The 25,734-nt window shown below is 38.7% G+C and overlaps 1 protein-coding gene across 1 annotated transcript in view; it reads left to right on the top strand.

The window, feature by feature from the left end:
• Window positions 1-7,855: 7,855 nt before the first annotated feature.
• The window catches only part of slc7a5 (solute carrier family 7 member 5), a 29,864-nt gene continuing 11,985 nt past the window's right edge, over window positions 7,856-25,734 (top strand). The window contains exons 1-3 of the mRNA XM_042495874.2: window positions 7,856-8,756; window positions 12,152-12,277; window positions 25,284-25,389. Coding sequence (XP_042351808.2) covers window positions 8,174-8,756; window positions 12,152-12,277; window positions 25,284-25,389 — 815 coding nt within the window. The 5' untranslated portion in view covers window positions 7,856-8,173. The remainder of the gene's footprint in view (window positions 8,757-12,151; window positions 12,278-25,283; window positions 25,390-25,734) is intronic.

Raw genomic sequence — 25,734 nt, 5'->3', positions numbered from 1 at the left:
CTTTCACTGCGTTACATTTGTCAACCAACATCAGTCCTGATAATAACTACCAAATATTTATTCATTTTCAAGATTTTAGCCCATTAAATACCTGTTTGTTCACATGATGCCACTGTTTTTTTTTAAAAAATGAAATAGGGGTTATTTTCCATATAACTCATGATATTTATTGTTGTTGTTATTGTTTATCACAGTCTCGGATAGGTCAATGATTAGTGGCAATATTGATTTTTTTATATTATATTTTTTGTGTTATGTCAGTTTTAAAAAAACTTCCCTCTTAACATGTTTGGTACACATGTTTTTAATTTTTCACTGCATTATATTTGTCAACCAGCATCAGTCCTGATAATAATAATATTCATTCATTTTTAGGATTTTAAAAAATACAGGTTACTTGTCCAATCTGATAAAAAAAAAATAGTGGAATTAGTTTTAATGGGTTTCAGTGGTACAAAAAATAGTGTTAATAGGGAGGTTTTTTTTTATTATTATATTTTAACTGAGGCGGAAATCTAAAGGAGAAAAATAAAATAAACACCTTTGCCAAAATGTATACAATAACACAGCTAAAATGATCCAAATATAAAAGTTAAAAAAACAAAAAATGTGCCAATAGTTGCATAAGGGTTAAAAACAGAAAAACTATATCTGTATGTATATTTACATACACAAAAAAAAGACAGAAAGGGGGAAAAAAGAACATGGCCGCCTGTATTTATTTAAGCCGTAGGAGTATAGGGACGAGGAGTGGACAGAGGGAGAAGGTCTGGCTTTGTCCCTGTCATGTACATTGACCATCACTAAGCAGGTCTCTATTAACCCTCAACTTTTACAAACTGAAATTGCGTATATAAAATATGCCTAATGGAAACATGTCAATTTAAAAAAAAAACTGTGCATAAGGTGGTATTTCAGGCGATTCAAACAGCCATATTTTGCAAAACTGCAATGCAAACAGTTTTTTGGCTTTTCTAGGTCACATGATGACATGGTTACATGCTTGTCGGTAGAAACTGGCTTCCTCATGATGCAGCAGGAGCTACAAGAGCTGTTATTGCATCACATAACTCTTCAGAGTTAAGTGGATCATCAAGAAGTTTTGAATTCAAACCTCAGAAATCCCTCATATGTGGCCGCCTTTCCACTATAACTTATATAACACGCTTACGTCACCGTCGATTGGGAATAATGACGGCTAGTGCGATGGCTGCAATAGAAATAAACCTGCTAATGTTTTGAACATCTATCGCCATGCTTTTTGTTATCACGAGAGAAGTCGCATAACATTACTCGATGGAAACGCAGACATCTCACAATTGTGTTTTATCGGCATTTTAAAAATATCGCTTCATTTTTTTGCAGATCTGTAATGGAAACCTGCCAAGTGAAGCAGAGAGATGAAAAGAAGATCAAGAAGGCAGGTTCTCATTAGAGAACTGGTCTTCCTGCTGTCCTTCTGTTCTCTTTTTGATGGGAATCGTTTTAGATCAACAACCAGAGAACCCCTCCAGTTCTGCATACAGGCAGAGATATAAACAGGAACATACAATGAGAGGCCCTTCTCCTTCTGAACCCGAAGCCAGCTGCTCTTCCTCCGGTTTACTCATCTCAGTGCTCTTCAGCCTCTCTGATGTATTTGTTTGGTCCCTCACATATTTTAGACAAAGGGCTTCCACCCATGTGATCCATGTTTGGACTGAAATATTCGAGTCTAAACTGGTTTGCTTGAGTGCATTGTTGTACCTCTTTTAACAATATCACACGAGTTGCTTTCAATTCACTATATCAGTTTCATACACGATGCACAATTAGCAATAATTCCTGAGGAAATAATATACAAATGATAAACAACGCAACAACATAATAAACAATAAAATAATGACCTAAATATAAAATATTATTAGCCAAAATAGTAGCTTGTGCTATTTCTGCAGACAAAATGTTTGTTACAGGACTGTTTTTATTACATGACTGTAAAAAAAATATGATTTAGCAAAAGGATATTGGGGTTGAACTTATAACTGGCTTGATTAAATACACCAGTCTGCCGTTATGTTGCAGTTTGTGGTCAGTGTCTTAATCCAACAGCCACCAGGGTTTCCCTGTTTAACTCTTTAAACTGGGGTAAAAGATACTCCAAATACAGTAAATCGAAATTAAGGAAAAATACAATGAACACTACACAATTCTTGCAATCTTTAAAGGGGGATTAAATAGAACATCAACTCTTCTAGCTTTTATATTCATGGTTTGCTAATTTATTTTCATTTTGTTTTGTCTGGGAAAATATCATAGTGTTATGGAAACTGTAGTGTTTTAGGAAATGTGGTATTTTGGAAAATATTGTAGTGATTTGGGAAATGTAGTGTTTTGACCCTCAGGGCCACTGTAGTCATGGTGCTGTGCAGGCAGCTGAAAACAGCTATTTGTGGAAACAAGGTTGAACCAAAAGAGTTGCAGGTCGTAAAATCAGAAGCTAAAGGTACTGAAACGCTGAGGCTGAGGGGGCTGCAGAGCTGGGTGATCATTTTCTGTTTGCTTGTGACTACGAGCGTCTCCTCACACCATACACATAGTAATTTGATCCGTTCCTAATCTAAAAATAAGGGTTGATGCGTTTTTAAAGCACTTACTGTTAAGAAAAAGCACGTTAAACTAATTTTTAAAAGCAAAGGCTTCACTCTCAGCATCTAAGCAATACTAAAAAGTCCTTGTGCTGTTGCCAAGTGTTGTGTTGGCTGGATAGATTGTTTATATGTTTGCATTTTTGATGATTTCAGCAGTCAGCCTACATGCAGATTCCCTGGTACTGAAGCTGGAAACAGTGGATGTTAATACAGCTGCCAGGACCGGACCTCTCCCACGCCCACATCACACAGTCAGGGCTTTTTTTACGGACCTTTTCACATCACTGCAGCGTTCCCTCTCATTTCTCTCTTGCAGAGAGTCCCCTGAGAAGAATTTGAACTTACATAAGTCACTGTTATGTTCATTATGAGACATTATTAACATAAAGGATCAGAACTCGCAGGCTGTTCGCTGCAGTTCACAGTGAGCAAGCGGGTCAGACCCTGTGTGAAAACTGCTGGATAGTTTATGCACCATCTGCAGTTCTGTTCGAAACTGAGTGATTGAGAAAGATACATCAATCTTAAAATCATAATGCGAGCATGCCGTAATGTGTGGCAGCATCATGGCTGCCAATCATCTTCAGCTAAACCAAATGCTGATATGAAACCAAGTGTTTCGTAATGATGTTTACACACCAGAGCCTTATCAATGCACTTGGTACACATAAATACATATACATACATATTTAACTTGCACCCATGGGCCAAATCTGGCCCATAGAGGGTACCAGGTCCAGAATTTCCTAGGATCCTTGAAATGTCCTAAAATCCTAAAAACTCTCATTTAAGTGTGGCCCCCAAACAAAGCAAGTTGAGTATCTCTGCAACACTTGTAAGTTGGATGAATTCATTGCTGGTTTGAATCTTTAATTGGGTTTATTGACAACAACCAAAATATAATATCTTTAAGATCAAACACCTCTTTAGATTCAGGATCAAAATGGAGGCAATATTCAAGCCCACCACAACACTGATGTTTCCCATGCTGGAAAATGCCATAAACTGATAGCATGATTTATCAAAATCAATTGAAATATTATAAATGCGTACTGATTCACAAACTACAGAAAAGAGTGATTGTAACATTAGACTTCACATAGCAGGACTATGACAAATGCAGTTAAATTGGTGTGTAGAAATTGGGCTGTGGTAGGTGCGACGAACATCAAACTGCTGTGTATGAAATTATATTTTAAAGTCAGCCTCCGACTGTGACCGAAAGAAAAGCTCCTTCATTTATTCCCATGTCTCTTGGGGGTCTGTGGGAGCTGTTGTACAGGTTTGAAAAGATAGACAGTTAGACGAGTCGGGGACGACAGACATGGATTTAGGTATATTTGTGTCTCTTGATCTGCGGCTCAGCCCGACATGAAAGTCCTGCATTCTTCAGGCTTTGTGTGGACGGATAGAGACAATATCAGGACGCTGCTTTAGGCTGGCCAAGACATGTGGACCGTGTCCACCAAGTCTGAGCAAAGGAAATTGTCTGTCTGTGGCTTGCGTGTGTGTGTCACTGGATAATAATAATAATAATAATAATAATAATAATAATAATAATAATAATAATAATAATAATAATAATAATAGCCCATATAATATGAATAAATACGATTCGAAGAATTTAAGCAATGCAGAAATGATAGTACTATAAAAAAAGAATAAAATAATAAATAAAAAAAAAATAAATAAAAATTTAACAATGTAAAAAATATATATAATAAAAAATAATTAAAAAATAAATAAAATAAAAATAATAAAAAATTAAAATAAATTACAAGAAAAAATAAAATGGATGAATTAAAATAGGTGACATGTTAACTGCCAAGGGTCCTGCTAACACCAGGCATATTTACATTTGTATTTTATACTAATATCCATTAATACATTCCTTTTAAATTAACATAAAATTAATAAATAATAAATCACACTCAAGCAAGTCTATAAAAATGAATTTTAAGAAGTAATTTTAAAAGATGTTGCTGATTCTGAGAGCATTATTGGATGTGCTTGTAGTGAGAACACAGCTCAGACTTGTGTCTCACAGGGGGGGTTTTCATAGTCCACCTCAACAGGCCTACGAGCCTATTCTTGTTCATATGAAATCCTCCAGGCGCAACAGTACTGAGTTTAAACCCCATGTGGTCCACGGTGGTTGGCTAATGTTTGATGTGTGTGTGTATCAGTTGGTGATCTTAAGGGAGTGGCACGGAGGCGATGTGTGAGTCAGCTGTCAGAGGCAAATTATTGCAAGTCTGTTTCCCACTAACCCTGTGAAACCTGGATCTACATCAGCTTTCTTGCCTTTCACATTTCACATCATTTAGACCTTTAAAACCTGAGCAAATTGGTTTGATTTCTTTCGAAAATATTGATAAGAAGCAATGTGCATCTTGGCATGAAATGATCTGAAAAATGAACAAGAAATAAATAAAAGTTATAAGAAAAATGTCCTATAAAGAGAGACAGAAAAATACTAAAAATGTGTTAAAAATATTTATTTTTTTAAGAAAAAAGGGAAAATGTAAAGAGAACTGAATATATATAGTTATTATAATTACACATTTAAAATCATGTTTCAGAAATATATTTATTTATTTTTTTAGCACTTTTAAAGGTATTTTTGTTTTTTTTGTCTTTTTCTTTTCTTTTTTTGTTAATTTTCAGACCATTTTCCTGTAAATTTTAACTAATCTCTTGCTATTTTTTTTTCAGATAATTTCTTACAAAGTCTCCCTCTTCTTCTGTTCTTGGAATAAATCAGGCCAATTTTCTCAGGTCTTAAAGGGTTACACTCAGCCAGAACATTAAACTCACCATATCGCGTCTAAAGTTTAAAACTCTGGCACTAAAGGCAGAGCCGGATCCAACTACGCACACACAACCCTGCCCGAAAGTCAGCCACTCCTTTCCTGCGAAGCCGCCTTCACTGTTCTCGTCACAGATCTGGGGCATCTGATGGGTGAATGAAGCCTGCGATCAGTGTCATCGAAACTTGTCTGGTTCTTTACACGCATCATATTTCTGTTCTTTGTCAAACATAATCGCGCTACTTTGTTGCCAAAATTCTGCAGAATTTGAACAGGAAGTCTATTGTGACATCCACTGTACAAGAAAGGTTTAGAGTTTATTGCTAAAAGAGGAAATCTACAAAATATTTTAAAAAATCATAAAATAATTATTTCTAGGTATGATGACAGGGAGAAAATCCACAAAATGTTGCTGACATTGTGTTGTCGTTTTTGTCTTTCAGAGGCTTTTGGCCCACTTTTACATTTAGCGTGAAGTTTGTGTTCTCCTATGAATTAATCAAATTCCTGAAATTCAGTTTGATTTTTAGTTTTGGTGTGCCAGTAGAGCAGAGCGGTGTACACGGCTCTGTAGCAGATGAGCGTGTGTGTGTGTGTGTGTGTGTGTTTGTGTGTAGGGGTTGTTTTGGTGCGTCTGTTCCACGTCGCTGCAACACACTGTCACTCTGAACTCGTCACATGGTGCCGCTCTGTCAGGACCTTCCACGTCCACCTAGTTTTAGGGAAACACTGAAGTGCGGTATGGTCTGTTGGATCCGTGATGTCGGATAGAAATCATAACGAAAGGAACAATGCTTAAAAAAAACAGTGTGCTAAATAAATACTAGAATTTCCATAAAAAAGGATGTTATTTCACTTTCAACGTTTGCATAGCAATCCAGTGATGCAAATCGGCTGCTGCAGCTTGAAACTTTACACTGCTTAAAATAATGAGTCACACTCTTTGCTTGACTCTCATGATGCTGAGCGAAGGAAATTAGGTGGTGAAATGATTTAAAGAGGATGGACCGGATCCATAAATGACACAAGATGTTGCAGATTCCCATTCTTACTGGGTGTCGACTCCCCACAGGCTATTTCCAGAGTCCCTCTCAGAGATAACAACGTCATAAAACCGGCTCAGCTGGTTTGGGTGTCTGGCCGGAGAAAAAATGGATAGACTCCACATTGTTCACTGATTCTAACTCCTGTTCTGTGGTGCTTAACTAGGTACATTTACTTAAGTACTGTACTTAACTACAAAATTGAGGTACTTTTCTTCAGTATTCTTTTCATGCCACTTTATATTTTTCCCCCACTACATTAGAGAGGGAAACATTGCACTTTCAATGTCAAGACATTTATCTGAATGCTTTAGTTATTTAACAATCTTGACAAATTAAGATTTTTGCATAAATGTTTTTTAAGAGTTTATAAAATATGATGTTTTGCAAAAAAATAAATTACCAAACAGGTTGTAAATGAACAGCTACAACCATTAGTTGATTTGCCAATTATTTTTCATTTTTTTGAAATAATTTTGACTTTTTTTGGTGTTAATTTCTTTTTATTTGATGTGTATGTGTTTTTTTTTTTGTTTTTTTAAATCTTTTTATATTAAAAAAGAGTTTTTGGCTGGTTTTTCCATTTTAAAAAACAATGTGAGGTTATTTTGTATGTTTTTATAATGTAGAGGTTTTGGGTGTTTTTTTTTTTTTTTTATTTTGAATAATTAAGAGTTTTTTTGAAGGTTTTTTTTGTTAAAAAATATTTTGAGGTTTTTGGATGTTTATTACTATTATTATTTTAATATTCAGCGATTTGGGGACATTTTTTTCTATTTCCTTTCATAATTTAGAGTTTCTTAGGTGTTTTCTCAATTTTTAAAAAATAAATTTGAGGTGTGAGGGTGATTTCTTTTGATAATCAAATGGTTTTTTAAATAATAATTTGTTTGGGTGTTGTTTTTTATGTTATTTTGAGATGTACGTGGATGTCTTTTTTTTTTCTTAATAATTTTAAGTTTGAGACATGTTCTCCCAACGTTTTAAAAAGGTTTAAGGTGTTTTTATTATGTTAAAAAAATATAAAATTAAGAGTTTTATGGTTTTTGTTTATTTATTTTTTATTTTGAAGGGTTTGGGTGTTTTTTGTTTGTTTTTTTTTTCAATTTTCCAATAATTTTTAGTTTAGTGGGTGTTTGTTTGTCAAGACTTTTCTGGATTATACTTTAGGTCACATTTTCAGTGCAAGACTTTTACTTGTGACAAAGTATTTTAACAGGGTGGTAACTGTATTTATACGTAAGGATGTGCGTACTTCTTCCTTTCACAGGTTGCATGCAGCGATGACTGGGGGCCCTCATGTGGGGTCCCTCAGACCCAGATTAGGAGGGGCTGTGGATGAGGTGTGTTTAGGGAGGAGCAGTACCGCCCTCCGCCGCTGGAGGACGGAAAAGGGCCACAGTGATGCCGGTTTTGTTTGAGGACACGCCGAGCTGAAAGCAGGGGCCGGCCTTGACGGAGGAGAGGAGGGCCATCATGCCGATTTCCACGGTGTCTTTGTACGCTGACAGAGTAGAGATACGAGAAAGCACGCTGCTCTGAGTCACTCCAAAATACACACACGCACACCGCGGACTCCTCGTGGCTGAGCCCGGCCGGCATCACACCGCACACCGGACCGACAGGACGAAGACACCGGCGACAGAGAGCGGGAAGCTTTGAGAGGGCAAGAAGAAAGAGGAAACTCAGTATGTCAGGGTTAAAAAAGAGAAACTCAAACTCGTCGGCGGACAGGGAGGAGGACAAGCAGGTCACGGAGAGGATGCTGTCCCCGGGCGGCGGCGGGGATAAGGGGGACTTCAACCAGACACCGGGGAGCGACCCCGGCGGCCGCGCCGTCGGAGGAGAGGCAGCGGGGGAGGGGGTCGTCCTGAAAAGGACCATCACCCTGCTCAACGGCGTGGCCATCATCGTGGGCACCATCATCGGCTCCGGCATCTTCGTCACCCCGACCGGCGTGGTGAAGGAGGCCGGCTCGGTGGGTCTGTCCCTGGTGGTGTGGGCGGTCTGCGGGGTGTTCTCCACGGTGGGAGCGCTGTGCTACGCGGAGCTGGGGACCACCATCACCAAGTCCGGTGGGGACTACGCCTACATCCTGGAGGTGTACGGCTCCCTGCCGGCTTTCCTCAAACTCTGGATCGAGCTGCTCATCATCCGGCCGTCCTCGCAGTACATCGTCGCCTACGTGTTCGCCACCTACCTCCTGAAGCCCATTTTCCCCGTGTGCCCGGTGCCCGAGACCGGGGCCAAGCTCGTGGCCTGCCTCTGCATCCGTGAGTACCCGAATCGAGCCGAGCTGCACGGGGATGATGCAATTTTGTGGGTCGCTGTGTTGTTTGTTGTGTTTCAATTGCAGGAATGTAAAAGTGTTAAGTTACACTTCCGTCTTGTATTTGACGGAGATAAATGAACCGACCTGCTGAGTCCACTCACATACAAAACCTACAGTTAGCGCGAGCCGCTTCAATGCCATGTCTCCACGTGTGCCATTGAACCACACGCGCACACATTAAAAACACATCTTCGCGCGCAGCATCAAACGGGAGTGGTGAAAAATGCCGCGTTATTACATCAGCTCTCGTGAAGGACGCTCGCGAGCATCACTTGCTAATATTAACATAAAGTGGCACCCAATTTAATTTTCTTATTTTTAAAACGTGTGCTTTGACAGACAAAGCAAAGGCAGGAACTTTGGGAATAATAAAAAACAAACATGCCAAACAGAGAGTCAAACAAAAAGAACAAATTAAGTTAACAAAAGGTCAACAAGAATAAATCAAATAAGAGTAATTAAAAAAGGATGTATTCAGAGTACTACTAATACTTTAATTAGGTTATATCAAGAAAAATTACATTAAACCTGAAGGCTGAGCATTCTTGTTTTTATTTGACTATTTTCTATGACCCAATGGTGATGAAATTTAAATGCTTATCTTTCTTTAAGTTTATTTTCTCCATATCTTTTATTCCAGACTGCAGGCTCCATATAAAAAAAAAGACAAAACATCACATGCAATAGAGACTTCACAAGCACAGCATAAAATAATGGTTTAAAAATCAGTCAATATTTATATATACTAATGTCTCTCAGAGAGACAACTATACCAGAGTGTCCACCGCTAGGAATGATAATGTGTAGTGGTATACCTTATGTTGGATAGAACTAGTATTATTTCATTCTCAGAGTTTTGTTTAACTCACTTTCAAAACATAAATTCAGTTAAATTTTTTGTTCATCACAGAGTGCAATGTGTGTTGCAGCAAGTGTAAAAACTTTGGAAACACACAAACAAAAATGACACAGAAACACACAACAGTTGACATTAATCTGTGCACAGGGTGACAGCAGATTCATGGTTGTCCACCACAGCTCCACAGGGCCTGAAATAATTAGACAAGCATTAAATATGACAAACGTCTCCTAATAAGCTTTTGATAATTACTTGAAACCTTTTTACCCTTTTTTTTTTCAAAGAAATCAAGCCAGTTTGTTTCAAAGGATTAAACAACCTGTGAAAAGTGTCTGGACGCAGCACAGGGAAGCTGATGTTGATCCAGGTTTCGAAGGGTAAACAGGTGAACTCAAGTTCAACAAGGAAAAGCCATTTTTTGCTCATTATCAGCGGGAGGTAGTTTGACTTCCTGTTACCTGCAGGCTTCTAAATTATAACATTACACCTTTCTCTGCTCTAAGTTTTAGAATAACTTGATATTAATTAAATATTTAAAACAAGACAATTTATTACTTGTTATTATTACCCCCCACACACACATACCATCTCACCTCCACACACTGCATCTCTATCTGAATACATGATTACACACCACAATGTGCACGCATGCATGTTGGTATGTGTGTGAGTGCATGTGGTGCCGCCTAGTAACCCTAGTACCTAATCTTCAGATTGACTGAAGGCTAAATCCTGACTGAGACCACATGACAAAGCCGTAGACTGAGAGGCTCAGTTATCTGTGTGTGTGTGTGTGTGTGTGTGTGTGTGTGTGTGTGTGTGTGCACGCTTCACTGCGCGTGTGCATGCCTGCCGTGTAAGCAGTGGGGTGGTCAGGGTCATTGTGGGGCTGGGAGCCAAATCTGCACACACACACACACACACACACACACACACACATACACATACATACAGACATGCACACACACATACATCCACAGCTCTATAGGTCTATTTTGGCGAGAGCTACTCTTCCAGTTGACCTGTTTCTGTGGGAATTTGTGTAATTGAGATCACGGTGTTACTGTGTTCATTCGTGCATACATGTACGCGCACATATATGCCCTTTTGTGTGTGTGTGTGTGTATTTGGACGCTGGCTTCTGTGTGTGTGTAAGTAAGTGTGTGTCCGTCCCTGTACTGTACTCGCACTCCCTCCTGCTTTGTCTTGGTCCCTTTAACACAGAGCCTCATTGTGCTCTGCCTCGATTTTCTGTTGTGGCCCCGACCTGATTGACGAGCTTTGAAGGGACCTGCTGCTTTAGTTAATCACTTTTAATGGCGTCCAAGGTTAGAGGCGACCTTAACAACCCTGTGAGTGTGAGTGTGTGTGTGTAGGAGGGGGTGGTTACCATAATGTTACATTTGGGGGTAAGAAGAGGGGTATAGTGGGAAGCATTTTATTCCAGCAGGAATTAGTCTCAGTGAATTCTTCCCCAGCTCCCAGCATGCTTTGAGAGCCACAAATACACACATATGCATGCACACTCACACACTTTACTTCATTACCTCAAATTTGGGTAATATATCAGAGAGGGGTTCAGGAAAACATTGTTTAACCCTTTGAGACCTGAGAAGATTGGCTTGATTTCTTGGGAAGAACATGGGAATGAACATGAGCATGGGAAGAAGAAACAAAAGAAGAAATGACCCAAAAATGAGCAAGAAATTTGGAAAAAAAAAGGACAACAAAATTCCCTGAAAGTTATTGAAAAAAATAGATAAAAAAATAAAAATACAAAAAATGACAAAGAAAAGGTACACAAAAATTATAATTATTCTGTAAAATAATTTTATATGTGTAATAATCCCCTAGACATTTTCTCCTAGTTATTAAAAAAATCTTGTATTTGTATTTTCTATTCTTCTTTTCTATTTTTAAATATTTAAGGGTTTGATTCCCCCCCCCCCCTATTTTCTTTATAATTTAGATTTTTTGAGGTGTTTCAATTTAAACAAATAATCTTGAGCTTTGGGTGTTTTTTTTCTTTTTTCATAATTAAGAGATATATTAAATAATGTTCTAAATCTACTAATTTCTCGCAATTTGTGGAACATTTCCTACAAATTTTCTCACTGTCTTTTTCCCCTTGTTTTTCAAAGAAATTGCATCTTTTATTCTGGGTTTAAATACTCGTGAAAGGCGTTTGAAAGCAGCACAAGAAAAGTGATGCTGCTGCAGGTTTCAATGGGTTGAAGCTGTTTTGTATCCAAAACACCAGCAGAAAAGTTGGTTCTTTGTGTGCCCTTAAAGAAATCTTTTCTTTCACAGTATCCAACAGACTGAGTGAAGATGCCGTGGTGGCATTTATTGTGCACATTTTGAGTTAAATTGTGTTAGGGGCTCTTTCATGAGAGAAACCAAAGAGCTGCTTCCTAAGGATGCCGCCACTTAGTCTTTCTCTCTCTTACGCTCTGTTTTTGTCTCTCTCTCTGCAGTCTTGTTGACCTTTGTGAACTGCTACAGTGTGAAGGCGGCCACCAGAGTGCAGGACTTCTTTGCCGCAGCCAAGCTCCTGGCACTCGGGCTCATCATCATCATCGGCTTCGTGAAGATCGGCCAAGGTACTTCACACGAGAGCATGCACGTACAGACACACAGATGCACAAGCACACGCATTCTCGAGTTTCCATCCGAAGGCCACGAGCGTCTTTTATGGCCACTTCGCTCACCACGAGTGACCGATAAGCAACCAGAAATATCATAAAATAAAATAATCATGCTTATTTCAGTATTATTCAACATTTTTTTCGCAAGATATGAACTTAACATGTTAAAATTTAGACAATTCTATAGTTCTAATTCTAATTAATTAATTTAAAAAGGTTATAATTAAAAACATAAGTTTGAAATAATTTTGTTTATATTGCTCAGTTCTTCAGGCATGCGACCTAAAAACAATTTATTCTCTTTAGTGAGGTTTGATTTCTGCACTTTAACGTCTGGCAAGCTGATCTTACTTAAACAGTTGTAGTAAACTGATTGCTTTAAAAAAGGTACTTTAGCATAACTAAAACTTAACTTATAACTTAAGTTATATTTACTTCCTTTTCGAGGCAATCGGATTTCAGATGTTTTAAAATTAAGATTCATTTGTCAGGTTTTACAGTGTGTATGCTGCATTTTATCATAAAACTAAAAAACTTTTATCATAAAAATAAAATCCGACAAGTTGATTTTACTTAAAAAAAATCTAGGAAACAAATTGCCTTGAAAAATGTAAAATACAACTATTTTCTTTACTTTATACCTAGTTGTTAAGGTCACTTAAAATTTAGTTATATTTACCTATATTTACCTTTTATGAAGTTTTTGCAACTTAAAAAGTTTAATTAAATCAGTCTTCCTAAGTTTAAGCAACTTCATAATCCAAGTTAACTGTTTTATATCTGTATTCTGCCGGTTAAATACTAATCAATCACATATGTATTTTCTTAAACATGTTAACAAAACAGAGCTTGTTGATCTCCTGACTTCATCATTGGCAAAATGCTCTTTGTAATGATTAAGTTAAGTCAGACTAACTTGTTTTACTGAAGTTGCGAATACTTAAGAAGAACAAGGTAATTTCATGTGTCATTTTTAAGTTGCAACAGTTTAACAAAATTAAGTAAACGCAGCTACATTTTTAGTAACCTGAACAGTTAGTTATGCAGAAAACATAAATTAAGATTTGCAATTATTTTCCATTTTCGGTCGGTTTCAAAGAGTATTGTAAGTCGAATTGTCAGATCTTTGAGTGTATCACGTGGAGTAACCTTCTTTGCACACAGTTCGTTGTTTGTTCACACAGATGCCACATAAATGACAGTTGGTTTAAAACACACACAGCAGCAGATTTAACAATTCATGCCGGGAGCATACGGTGCAGTCTGTGCCACGCGACCCGAAACAGGAAATGGTTGATTTGACTTGAGCAGCTGTGTTTTCTATGAAGTCTTTCCTGCTGTGCGTGCTCATATCCTCCTCTGACAGAGACACTCGGACAGCGACACGCTCGGTGGGGGAACCCTGCCCTGAAATTATTTCATTAAAGCATCAATTTGTCACTTAGTGGGAAATGATGTCTGCTGAAGCTAATTTAACCCTTTGAAACCTGGGCAAATTGGTTTGATTTCTGTAAAAGGTAATGAGCCAGTGAAGAAAACATGACTCAAAAATTAGCAAGAAATCACTAAGAAGTTAAAAGAAAATTTCCTGAAAATAAGCAAAGAAAGAAAAGTTTCAAAAAAACGAAAACAATCAAGGAAATAACACAAAAAGTTTTTAAATAAAAAAGAAATACATGTGTATATTTTTGTTCTATAGCATAAATTTTAAAATATATTTATAATATTATAGCAGTTGTTTTCTGGACATTTTTTTATCTTATTTTATTTTGTTTTATTTTATCTTATTTTATTTTATTTTGATAATTTTCTTATAATCCTCCCTCTTTTGTTACAAATTTTCAGGTCATTTTCTTGTCACCTTTTTCTAATTTCTCACAGTTTGTGGGACATCTCTTGCTGTTCATTTCCTTTTTTCCCTATGTTTTTTTTTTTTTTAAATTTAATTTTAAATCTAACCAGTTCGCTCAGGTTTCAACAATCGTCTCATATGCAAAACACAATTGCTTTTCTGTGAAAGATAACACTTTTCAAATTTTTCCTTAGCTTTAGCTGAGGAGATTTTGGGTAATCTAGGAGGCTACAATGATGCTTTTTTCCTCTGTTTAAACCTGTCAGCACAAGTCTGTTTCAGTGCTTCTGACACGATATCTGAATCAAATTCGGGCAGTGTAATCCCATGCTAGCTGAAGTTAATCTCAACCAGGCCTGTTGTCTTTGCCTGATGTGGGCAGGTTATCTGTGGAGGCTGGGTATGCGGTGTTTAGCTCCCTGGAGTCGGGCCGACCCTTGTTAAGGCCGCAGGATGTTGTGAAGTGCAGCCAAAGACGGGAGAAGAGACCACAGAAGTCTGCTAATTAGCTGCGAGACATCTGAGTCACACAAACACTTAAAGTCTGTTTGATCAAACAAAGACTTGAGTCCTTTTCACCATAAATCATCAGGTTTTTTTTTTTAAAAAGATAACATTGTTATGACTAATACAGACAGGAAGGGAGCTCTGGGAATCAAACTCTGCCCCCTTTAGGCAGGCAGTGCAACTCTTAACCTAGATTTTGGGGTTCATTTGGGTCTGCGTCACAGAAACCAGACTACCATTATTTCTAGTCATCAATGCGGAAGATGCCAATACCTGTTTGCTTTGTTTGCAGTCACAAAAAAACTTTTACCAGGTAACTTTAGGCTTCTTTCCGTCCTGCTGTGTGTGTTTGTGTGTTTGTGCGCGCGTGCATGTGTGTGTGTGTTTGTGTGTTTGTGCGCGCGTGCGTGTGTGTGTGTGTTTGTGTGTTTGTGCGCGCGTGCGTGTGTGTGTGTGTGTGTGTGTGCTGCCAAGCTGTCGTGCCTCTATGGCTGGCTCTCTTCCTGTCTGCAGAGAAGCTGCCGGCTGCTGCACTACCAAAAACAAGGACACGGGGAAACTCAATAAAAGTGAAGTCAACAAGTATGTCTGTTGAATGTGAATAAGTGAGCTTGAGATGCAGACCGAGTCTTGCAGATTGGGTACAGTAATAAAGCAAATGTTGTTACAGACCCAAAAAGAAAAGAAAAACAAGAAAAAAAATGCCAAAAGGTTTTCTTCAAAAAAAATTAAATTGGGAAAAAAATGTTTTCTTTAAAAATTGCCAAAAAACCAAAATGTAGTCTTTAAAAATCATCAAAAATATTTTTAAAAAGCCAGACTGTTTACCTCAAGAATCGCCAATAATTAAAAAAAAAAAAGAGGTCAATTTTTTATTTTTTTCTTAAAGCATGCCTTGGTGGCGGTTAAAAAACAAAACAAAATATAGCCATTTACAGTTGTGGGCCCCTCCATTAAGCTGAAATAAAAGAACATATGTCCCCTTTTATTGCTTAAATATTATTTGACATGCTTCCCCCTTTTTGCACCACCTATCCGTCTCTCATAAATAACGAAGAGTCCATTAGTTATATTTAAAATTCAGTTCTATCCTGTGCTCAATCCATTATTTTCTTAACAATACATATTTTAAAAAGCATCAGATAGCAATGAAAAAGATCCGATAAGGAGTATCACTGGTCGTATCAGAGAGTGTGTGGTCTTTAAACTTTGCCTCGGCATCATGGAAAAGTCTTTGGTAAAAAGAAAGATGACCGAAGGAAAACGTTCGCACAGACTGAGGGGTGACTGTGAGGAGCAGCTGAGCACATCAGTAACCTTTCTCAGCTGAGTGTTTCCTTCCTGCGTGTCTGGAGCACCGAACTCACCTATGACCTCTGACCCTCGGCCCTCACACCTGACGTTAACCCTCGCCAAGCTGTGAGACACTTGACAGTCTCACTTTCACTCAAACTGCAACATCAAACCTGCAGTTTAAAGGTTAAAGCCTCTGAAACAAAAAAACAAAAATGTCTAAAGTTGGAAAGAAACCAAATACAGTTTAGATGTCTTATTGTTTTTATCATGATTTATCCACATGTGATTTATACATTCAGCGATTGTCAGCTCGCTCTGTTTTACCGTCATTGCTGTGCCCATTTCCTGCCTCAGAACTTTAATTAACGTCTGCATCTTCATTCAGAAGCAGGTCAGCTTTCTGTACTCTGTTACCTCCTGGCAGCATTAAAAGTTTATGATGTCTTTCTTTTCTGAAACCTGCTGATATTTTGTTAAAATGTGCGACTGTAAAAAGCCCACACGCAGACTTCAAAGAACGAGAGGCAACAAAGGCCTCACACGATGTCAAAAAGATGAAAAGTCGAAGGATATTTACAATAACACAAACCGATACAAACCGTTATAGCTCAATGGCTAAAAAAATAAAACTGAATAAAATATATATGAATATATAATATAAAAATAAACTTTACCCAATGTAAAATGTTTATTTGGATCTTGCTCCCTCTTGATTTTAGTTTTTTGTTTCTCTTCTTATGCACCGAGCATAACAACTCCATACATGTTTTTAGGATTTTAAAACATCTATAGTATCTTAGCACATTTTTTTGCACTTTAGGACATTTCTAGGATTTTAGGAAGTTTCTAGGATTTGGGGTGTTTCTAGGATTTTAGGTAGTTTCTGTGATTTTAGGAGATTTCCAGGTCTTCTGGACATTTCTAGGATTTTAGGATGTTTTTGTAGGATTTTAGGACATTTTCAGGACTTTTGGACATTTCTAGGAATTTAGTACATTCCTCGGCTTTAAGGATTTTTCTAGCATTTTAAGACATGTCTACGACTTTACAGTGTTTCTAGGATTTCAGGACATTTCTAGAATTTCAGGACGTTTCTTGAATTTTAGGACATTTCTTGGATTTTAGGACATTAGGGGCTAAGCTAGGGGTGCAGGGAATCCTCCACTGGCACTTTTTTATTTATCTGTTTCATGCTGTGAGTTAGAAAATGATTGAAGGACCACCAGGCAGCATATCGGGGACCACATTTGGCCCGAGGACCATAAGTTGAGTTTCACTGACCTAGGACAACAGATGCTCGCTGACGCTCGGCGTTGACCAATGGCCGACTGTTAACTAAGTGTGTCAGGGCCTTGAGCCCAACGTTAACCTTGATGCTGGCGTTGAAATATACCTTTCTATGTTACATTACATTTACTCAGCCGGCGCTATCATAAAAAAAGTCTTTTATGCCACCAAGACTGAACAAATCTAGACCCATTTCTTTTTGTCTGTAAGGGTTATAAGACGAAAAATGGAGGTTCTTGAATAAAAGGCCCAAATTGAGCTCAGTACCTCATCACACACACACACACATAGTGGGTTTTGGAGGTCAGAGTTCACAGGTCACAGATCAGCTGACTGACTGGTGCGTAAACAGGACCTCAACACTGACTGGAGTTGTTCAGAAGTGGATCAGAAAGAGACGGAGGTTAGAGAGGGAAGCTGTGGGGTTTGTGGCGGCTGGTTGTAATAAAAAAACTTTAAAAAAAAAAAAACTTCAAAGAATATCTGCTGTAACTAGTTATTTAAGCAGAGTCCCATCAAATAAAAAATTAAAAAAATTACTGTTGTTTGTCAGGACATTAAAGCAGATTATCTTTTTTTAATTTTAGTGGCAGATGAGTGATTTAGTCGTTGTTTGTTGGAGTGAGGTGAGCTAAGAGGATGTGAAGTTTGGAAGTTACCCTGATGTTAGACAGAGCGGCCCGGTAAACGCAGTGGGTGGTCCGAACATAATGATAGTAGAGCAGCTCTGAGTAGTTACACGTTTTGTTATTCAGCGCTGCAAAACACGCTATCGGTGAGGCCAAAGTTATGAGATGGAATCAAACAGAGCTGACTTTGCATGTTGATGTTTTTTTAATCCATTAATGCTAAAGATAAACAATATTGCCCTTACAGACCAGAGAAAAAAGTCATATTTTGTTTAAAATGTACCTTATATCTAATGTCGGAGGCCTTAACTCACATCGCGGTGGACTGATGCAGTTTAGTGATGCAATCTAATTTAGAAGTAAAATAGGATTAGTTTTAATTGGGTTTTGATTGCATTTGATTCAGGGTTTATACAGTCATGGAAAAACCTGGAAAAATCATGGAACATGCTTATAGCAAATTTTAGGCCTGGAAAAGTTGTGGAAAATTGAATATACCTTGAACAAATCAAATGTTCATTTTTCCAAAATGCCAGATGGCCAGAATTTAAAGAATCCAATGATAATTTCTGTGTTTACGGTGTCTGGCTATAATAAGTGGGGTATTTTTTGAAGATTTTCAAAGAAAAAAATATTTTCTTTAAAGTTTAAAAAAAAAGAAAACATGCCTTTTGAAAGCCACGGGCCCATGGGTTTGGAAAATGTAAAGAAAAAAAAAAAAAATCAATTGCCATCTCTTTTGAACCCTGTCATGAACCCTGTCGATTAATTTACAGTCAATCTCAGGCCAATTTACACCACATCAGTGGCATTTTTTGGCTTTTTGTTGCCATGTTTTAGGCAGGTTAATAATTTTAAGAAGTTAGTTTCTAAGCTTTTACAATAAAGGAAATAGACCTTGGTGATAATTTGCTGATTTTTGTTAAATTGAGTCCTTAATGTTTTTGAAACGGTCGTATGAAATCTGTGCTTCTGAGCTTCCTGTGTGTCTAAAACCCAAAGTTATTGCTAATTTTCTCATGATGACTCACTAGTAACTTCAATTTTTTATAACAAAACTATTTTCAGTTTTTCCTTAATCCCATCTCGACTGAACAACACGCCCGAACTTTAAACGATCCTCCTCCAGCTCTTTCCTCAGAAGAAGCAGAAACTGAATCCACCCTTCAATCTTTGAGTCATTTTAATCCACATAAACTGAACGCAAACGCGGCCCGTCCTAATACCTGTTTATATTTGTCGCTGGAGCGTGAAGACTAACTCGACTCATTTGTAATTCTAGTCCTATACTGCGCTGTTTCAAAAGCGAGCTTGTCTAATCTCTTCATTCCTAAATCTTGAACACTCATCTTTTTCATCACGGTGCCTCTAATCACTGTTTGACTGAGATAATGAGATTACGTAGATTTCGACAAAAGACAGGATGCGTGGCTGTGATTACATCAACACGCTCAGCTGACGGCGCCTCGTCACTGCAGCCCTCTGTGGCTGCTGTTTGGCAGTTACAGGAGCGTAAGTGATTTATAGGTCTGTATTAAGAGGGTGAAATTATTGTTTAAGCAGCTGATTCAGAAAGAAACTGAGAAAAAAACAAAGAAAAGATATAATACAGGATGTTTACTAGTCATTAAATCTCTGAAATAAATGAATCGTTTGAGGAGGTTGATTCCAGACTGGAAAAGTTTTATTCAATGGGTTACTTTACAGAAATCATCCAATTTAAATTTAAAAAAAAAGTCTTTCCTTTCCTTTGCATTTGGAAAAAAATCTGTGTTCATATTATAAAATTGTGAAAACTATCCTTGTATAAAAGGATTAGCAAAAACAGCCAAAAACACTGTAGTGTGCATGCCGGGCCAGTAGTTGGCGGTGTAACTTTGTAATGACAATAGATGAACGCCACAAGTGCGACCGTGACGTTACGTTCTCACGGGATTACACAGCGACACGGGGTCGCATTTTCTTAAGATTACTCTCAGTTTCAAAAGTTTGTGTTTTCAGGCCCCCAAAACGCTGTTGTCGTGTGAATGAAAGGCCAAAAACAAAAGTTTAACGTTTCATGCAAGTACGTCAGACCTGCAAAATGACCGTTAGCTACTCAATTTACACGATCATGTAGACAAACAGTAGTTTCTGTCGAGTCGCCATGGTGACGGGAGTTTGTCAAAGATAAACCAAACTGACGCCACACACACTCTGCTCGTTCCGATCCATCCTAAACTTACTGCGTCGGCGTGAGTGTGTGTGGATGGAGCTCTGCTGCGGCTCATAAGGTCAGAGTCTGCTGCTGTCTCAGATTAGAGAACAGAGTAATCTGATTAGCTGCAGTAAAACCTGCTTTCTCAATCTGACACCTGCCAGCACTGTTTGGAAGTGAAACACTCGCAGAGAATGATCTCCGTCTGACCGGCCACCGAACTCCCCTCCGATTTTTTATTATTCATCTGGCCGACACTCACACGGTTTATTTAATAAAACACACAATTAGCGTACAGACCCGTTTTTGGTTTTGCGCTTTTGTGTCACACAGCAGCGCTCCTCGAGGTGTTCATGAATGAAAGGCGTGTGTTTGCGCAGTGGGAGGTTCCCAAAACAGTCTTAGCAAATAGTTTTTTTTTCCTGAAGCGCGGAGAGCTCAGTTTTAGAGTAGGTCTAATCTGTGTAATTCCTCGGCCTTTTCCTGATCCACAGCCTCTTTGTTTGCATTCTTCCGAATGCGTTAGACTGAACTTAATCCACATAAAGGGAGTTTTCTTGTCAGAGTTCACCGTGTACCTTTGAAACATGAACTGTAGTAATTTGTATTTCTACCTGCCGCCCTTCATTTTTACAGCATGTGGGGAATCGGAGCAATAAGTGATCCTTTAAACTGTTTTGTTAGCTCAGAACCAGCGATCACTGTGCAACAAGTCAAATAACAAAACCTTTCTTATCCTCAAAACTGTGCGTGACTTTTGTTTAGGTTCTGCACTTTCCACACTTTCATGATAACATGTCTTTAAGTGAGATCATGAGGAGAATTTCAGTTTTGAGTGACTGTTTAAAGGTCCAGTGTGCAGAATTTAGGACAGAAAGGGAATATAATACTTATTGTTATGTTTTTATGAGTGTATAATCATCTGAGACTGAGAATAGTTGTGTTTTTGTTACTTTAAAATGAGCCGTTTATATCTACATACTGAGCAGGTCCTTTTCCATTAAGTCCGCCATGTTGTTTCTACAATAGCCCAGAATGGACAAAATCCTACACACTCGAGCAGGGATACTCAAAATGACAGGAGGCCAGGGGACAGTCACAGCCACAGACATTTTTAGGATTTTAGGACATTTTTTGGATTTTAGGAAGTTTCTTGGATTTTAGGACATTTCTAGGCCTACGATATTTCTGGGATTTTAGGACATCTAGGTATTTATCCTAAACACCGAGATGTCCTAAAATCATAGAATCTTATTTTCAAGGATTTTCGGACATTTCTTGGATTTTAGGACGTTTTTCAGATTTTATTTTAGGATATTTCTAGGTTTTTAGGACATTTCTTGGATTTTAGGGTATTTCTAGGACTTGGATATTTCTAGGATTTTAGGACATTTTTAAAGATTTTTGGACATTTCTCTGATTTGAGGACATTTCTAAGATTTTAGGACATTTCCAGGATTTGTGGTCATTTCAAGGATTTTAGGAATTTTTTTTTTTAGGATTTTAGGACATTAGGAGCTTAGCCTGGACCTCGGTCGGGTAGTTCGGGGGATCAACAATCTCTGTTTAGATGCTGTTTTATTCATTCTGGCGCCTTATATATACACTAAAAGTACAACAACAATTCCCAGTGTAAATCACCTTATTTCTGTTGTGAATTAAAAAATAACAGTTGGGGGGGTTGGTGCGTGCGTGCATGCGTGCAAAAGTATCATTACACTAGACTTTTTAAAGAGTAGATCTGAAATTTGGGGAATTATGCTTGTTTGTTTTCTCTCAGGGGGTCTGATAAGATCGACACCACTCTCATGTTTGTGCGCTAGGAAGTAGGAAGCGAGAGCCACAAGCTAATTAGCAAATGGTTAAAAAATACACCCACCAACACTAAAGCACACTCATTATCGTAACTTATCTTGTCTGTTTTATCTCTACACAAACAAGAGAGGTAAAAACTACAGTTCGTGGTTTTAGAGGGAGTTACTGGGCGGAGGGATACATTGACTAACTGTTTTTGGTCAACAGATCGTTACAGCAGATCAAAACAAACCAAATCAATCAGTTAGTTAAAACTGTCATCGCACTTTGAAATGTTAATTGGCGGCATTAATGGTCTAATTTCCTCTAGTCCTGATTAATTAAACCGGCGTAATGATAGGAACTCAGGCTGTCTTTCATTCAGTCTTTGTTGTGCACCTTTTGAGTGTGTGTGTGTGTTGTGCATGGTGCATGCATATTTCATTCTGTCTGTGTGTGTGTGTGTGTGTGTGTGTGTGTGTGTGTGTGTGTGTGTGTGTGTGTGTGTGTGTGTGTGTGTGTGTGTGTGTGTCTCACTTTCCCTGCCTGGCACTGGTATCATGTGACCGGCTGATCGCAGCTCTGAGTGTTTCCTGACCGGTGTGGTGGAAAGTGATCAGGGGGGAAACACAAAGAGAACTGAAGGAGGACATGATTGTGTTTGTCCACCACAAATCGTTTTCTAATCTCACAAAATAACGGTCGGTTGGAGAAGGAGCACGAGTAAGGGTGATTCAGACTTCACCACCATAAGAAGCTGTGAAGGTTAGGAATCAGTGGGGCGTTTCGCTGAGTCGTGTGTATCTGTGTGTAAAGAAAAGCCTGCGGTGTACGATCGTCACACGTGATCTGGTGCGCACATGAACCTGCGCTGTCGGAGACGACTTTGGTGTTTGACACATTTTGTGTTGACAGAGAAATTAAAAGATATAGTGGTTTGCAATTGCCTGTGTTGCAAATATGACTCAAGTTTCTGATATGTAAAACATCTCCTCTTCTTCTCAGACACGTCAAACCCGCTGTTAAAGCTCTGCGAGGCACACGTCATACTTTAGAGGTGCATGGCTGAGTGCCAAATAGTTCTCGTACTTGACTTATTTTTTTTATTTTTTTTTTTTTGCATGCAAATTTTTATTGGGGTTGTGTTTAGGTCGGCTGTACATTTGCCTACAAGTATATATTAGTTGGGACTATCTACAAGTATTTAGAGATGTGAATTGGAGTAGAACAGAGACAATAAAAAAGTCATCAGAAGTTTTTCTTTTGTAGGAAAAATTTAAACATTGATTGGCTTCAGCATCTCAGTTGCTTTTCTTTGGTTTTTATTATTATAAATTGAATATTTTGGGGGTTTGGACTTTAGGTTCGACAAAACAAGACTTTTAAAAGCAACATCATGGATTGTAAAATGTGACGTGTTTTCAAGTACTTTCTGACATTTGAAAACAACATATTTGTTGTTATCAAACGACTCTCAACTAATCTCTGTAAACTGATCTGTATCTGCAGGCAACCGGACAAGATTTTGGTATTTGTAGGGCTCCGAGTTCCCATTGTTGTTTGTTTGTAGTCCGAATCGTTTTCACCAATCCCACATCAGCAGGATCTGGTAGCCTGTAGGTAAACGGCTCCAACGCAGTCTGCAGCGTTCCCACGATCATGGAAAACCCGAAAAAGTCATGTAATTCCACCGTCTCATTTTCCAGGCTTGGAAAAGTCATAAAAAAGTAGTTGTTTATAATGAAATGAATTGTGAAACAATCTTTTAGGGATAACCTTCCCTGTAATTTTACATAACGGCGATTTAATTTTACTTCAGTTGGCTGTTGACATAACGATGCTCCAACATCGACTTAGAGCAGCACGATGCATCGTTTCAGCACGAACATTGCATTGCACAATAGCTGCATTAATGACACGCAATATCAAGTAAGGCACATTTAGTCAAAGAACTTATTTGCAGGCGTGATACGAGCGGAAATGTCAGTTCTCATTCTCCACGAACACCGGCCAAGAGACGAACCCCCGTAAGAGAGGTCACATGTTTATGTGACATAGTGTGGCGGGTTTGTTATGGGAAGAGAGACTGTGTGTGTGTGTGTGTGTGTGTGTGTGTGTGTGTGTGTGTGTGTGTGTGTGTGTGTGTGTGTGTGTGTGTGTGTGTGTGTGTGTGTGTGTGTGTGTGTGTGTGTAGTACTGTAACTGGGCTTGCAAGAGGCGTAGACACAGTGAAGTACGTACTTTTCCAATATGGAAATTTGGGTTCTTGCAAAGTTACGGAAAAGTTTTGACAATTGTCCATGAAAAGTGATTCTCAAGAGTCTCTGAACCCATCAGCTATCGTCTGATGTCGAGTTAACTATATATTAAATATTTTAAAATATTTTTTATTGCTTATTATTTATATGGAGGTACATGTTTGTAGAGATTAGCCGAAATGACCAGCACACGTAAGAGGAGGTCTTTGTCCTGTTACACCGGATCTCCTGAAGAACTGGCTGCAGTCACCAGAGGCGTATCGTCATCACACCGATCAACTTCTAGGTGGTTTTATGAACAAGTTGAAACAGCCGTAAGGTTCCTCAGCTATAGACATGAGCTTGTACAGGTGGGGCCCCAGAGGCCCCCGGCACAGCTTCCCTGTCTTGTGGGGCGGCAGTGACCAGGTGTCGCAGCAGGATCTTAGGATGCTGTGATCATCATCAGCCTGTTTGTAAGGAGCGCAGTAAGTCACAGAGACAGTAATCGAGTGTTTCCCACGCTGCACGGCGGCTTAGGGCTAACCCTCCCAGTACCAACACTGCCCCGGGCTGTTGGTTTAGTAACCGTCGCTGTGTCTGAGAATGTGTGTGCGTGTCGAGGGGAGCCGCTCCGTCAGGAATGTGCTGCAGATCCCTTCGAACCAGCAGCAACCTGGAGGTCAGAGGAGAGCGGCTGTGACCAAAATGTCATAAATCAGCTGAAAAATATAACATTAATGCTCCCTCATCCCTCTTCTACTGCTGCTCTGCCCTTGAGCAAGGCAATAAAACTTCACTCTCTCCCTGTGGTCCCTTTTGTTTGTCTGTTGTGTGATCCGTCCGGGTCTCAGGTTGATCCACGGAGCGGCGCCACAGTCTGGATCACTTATTGACCGTCTCAGCCTGTCTTAACTGAATTTCACTGCGAAGACCTTCACTGATCCACATACCGAGACAGATTTGAGCCGAATGTTTCACCCCCTCCGAAGGCTTTTTGGTGTGTGTTTGTGTGTGTTGGGGAACTACAGAGCGTTGTTTCATTTATTGTTCCACATTTGGGGTTCTTCAGGTCGGCTGGTGAACTCGCCTGCAGAGAAATATTGCAGACAGATGTTGTTTTTTGGTCTTAACTCAATTATTTGTCCCTGCTCTTCTCCAGGTGGAACAGAAAATCTTCTTCCAGAAAATTCCTTCAAGGGGTCCACATATGAGTTTGGCAGCTTGGGTCTGGCTCTCTACAGTGGCCTGTTTGCTTACGGCGGCTGGTGAGTTTATACATCGACCCACCTGTGCTCCAAGACGCGCTGCAGGTTCATCACCCAGTTTCCTGTTTAGGATCAGAAAGCGTTCGTCCTGCTAGTTAGTGACCTCTCATGGTGAAGGACGGAAATGAACACATGCAACCAAGAACCAGTACTGTGAAAAAATAACATTATAGTATCTTATCAGCAAAATACAAGATTTATACGGTCATGAAAAACATGGAAAAGTCATGGACATCACAAATAGCAATTCCCAGGCCTGAAAGAGTTTTGAAAAACCAAATACACTTTGAAAGTTTTAGAAAAGTCATGGAATTTAATTTCATAAAACCTGTATTATAACAGATG

Source organism: Plectropomus leopardus, chromosome 7 (genome assembly GCF_026936395.1).
Source record: "Plectropomus leopardus strain MGB_pleo_1.0 chromosome 7, ASM2693639v1, whole genome shotgun sequence".
In the NCBI taxonomy this organism is placed as follows: Eukaryota; Metazoa; Chordata; class Actinopteri; order Perciformes; family Serranidae; genus Plectropomus; species Plectropomus leopardus.
Note: the sequence above shows the minus strand (reverse complement) of the source record. Positions and strands in the feature narration are given on the sequence as shown.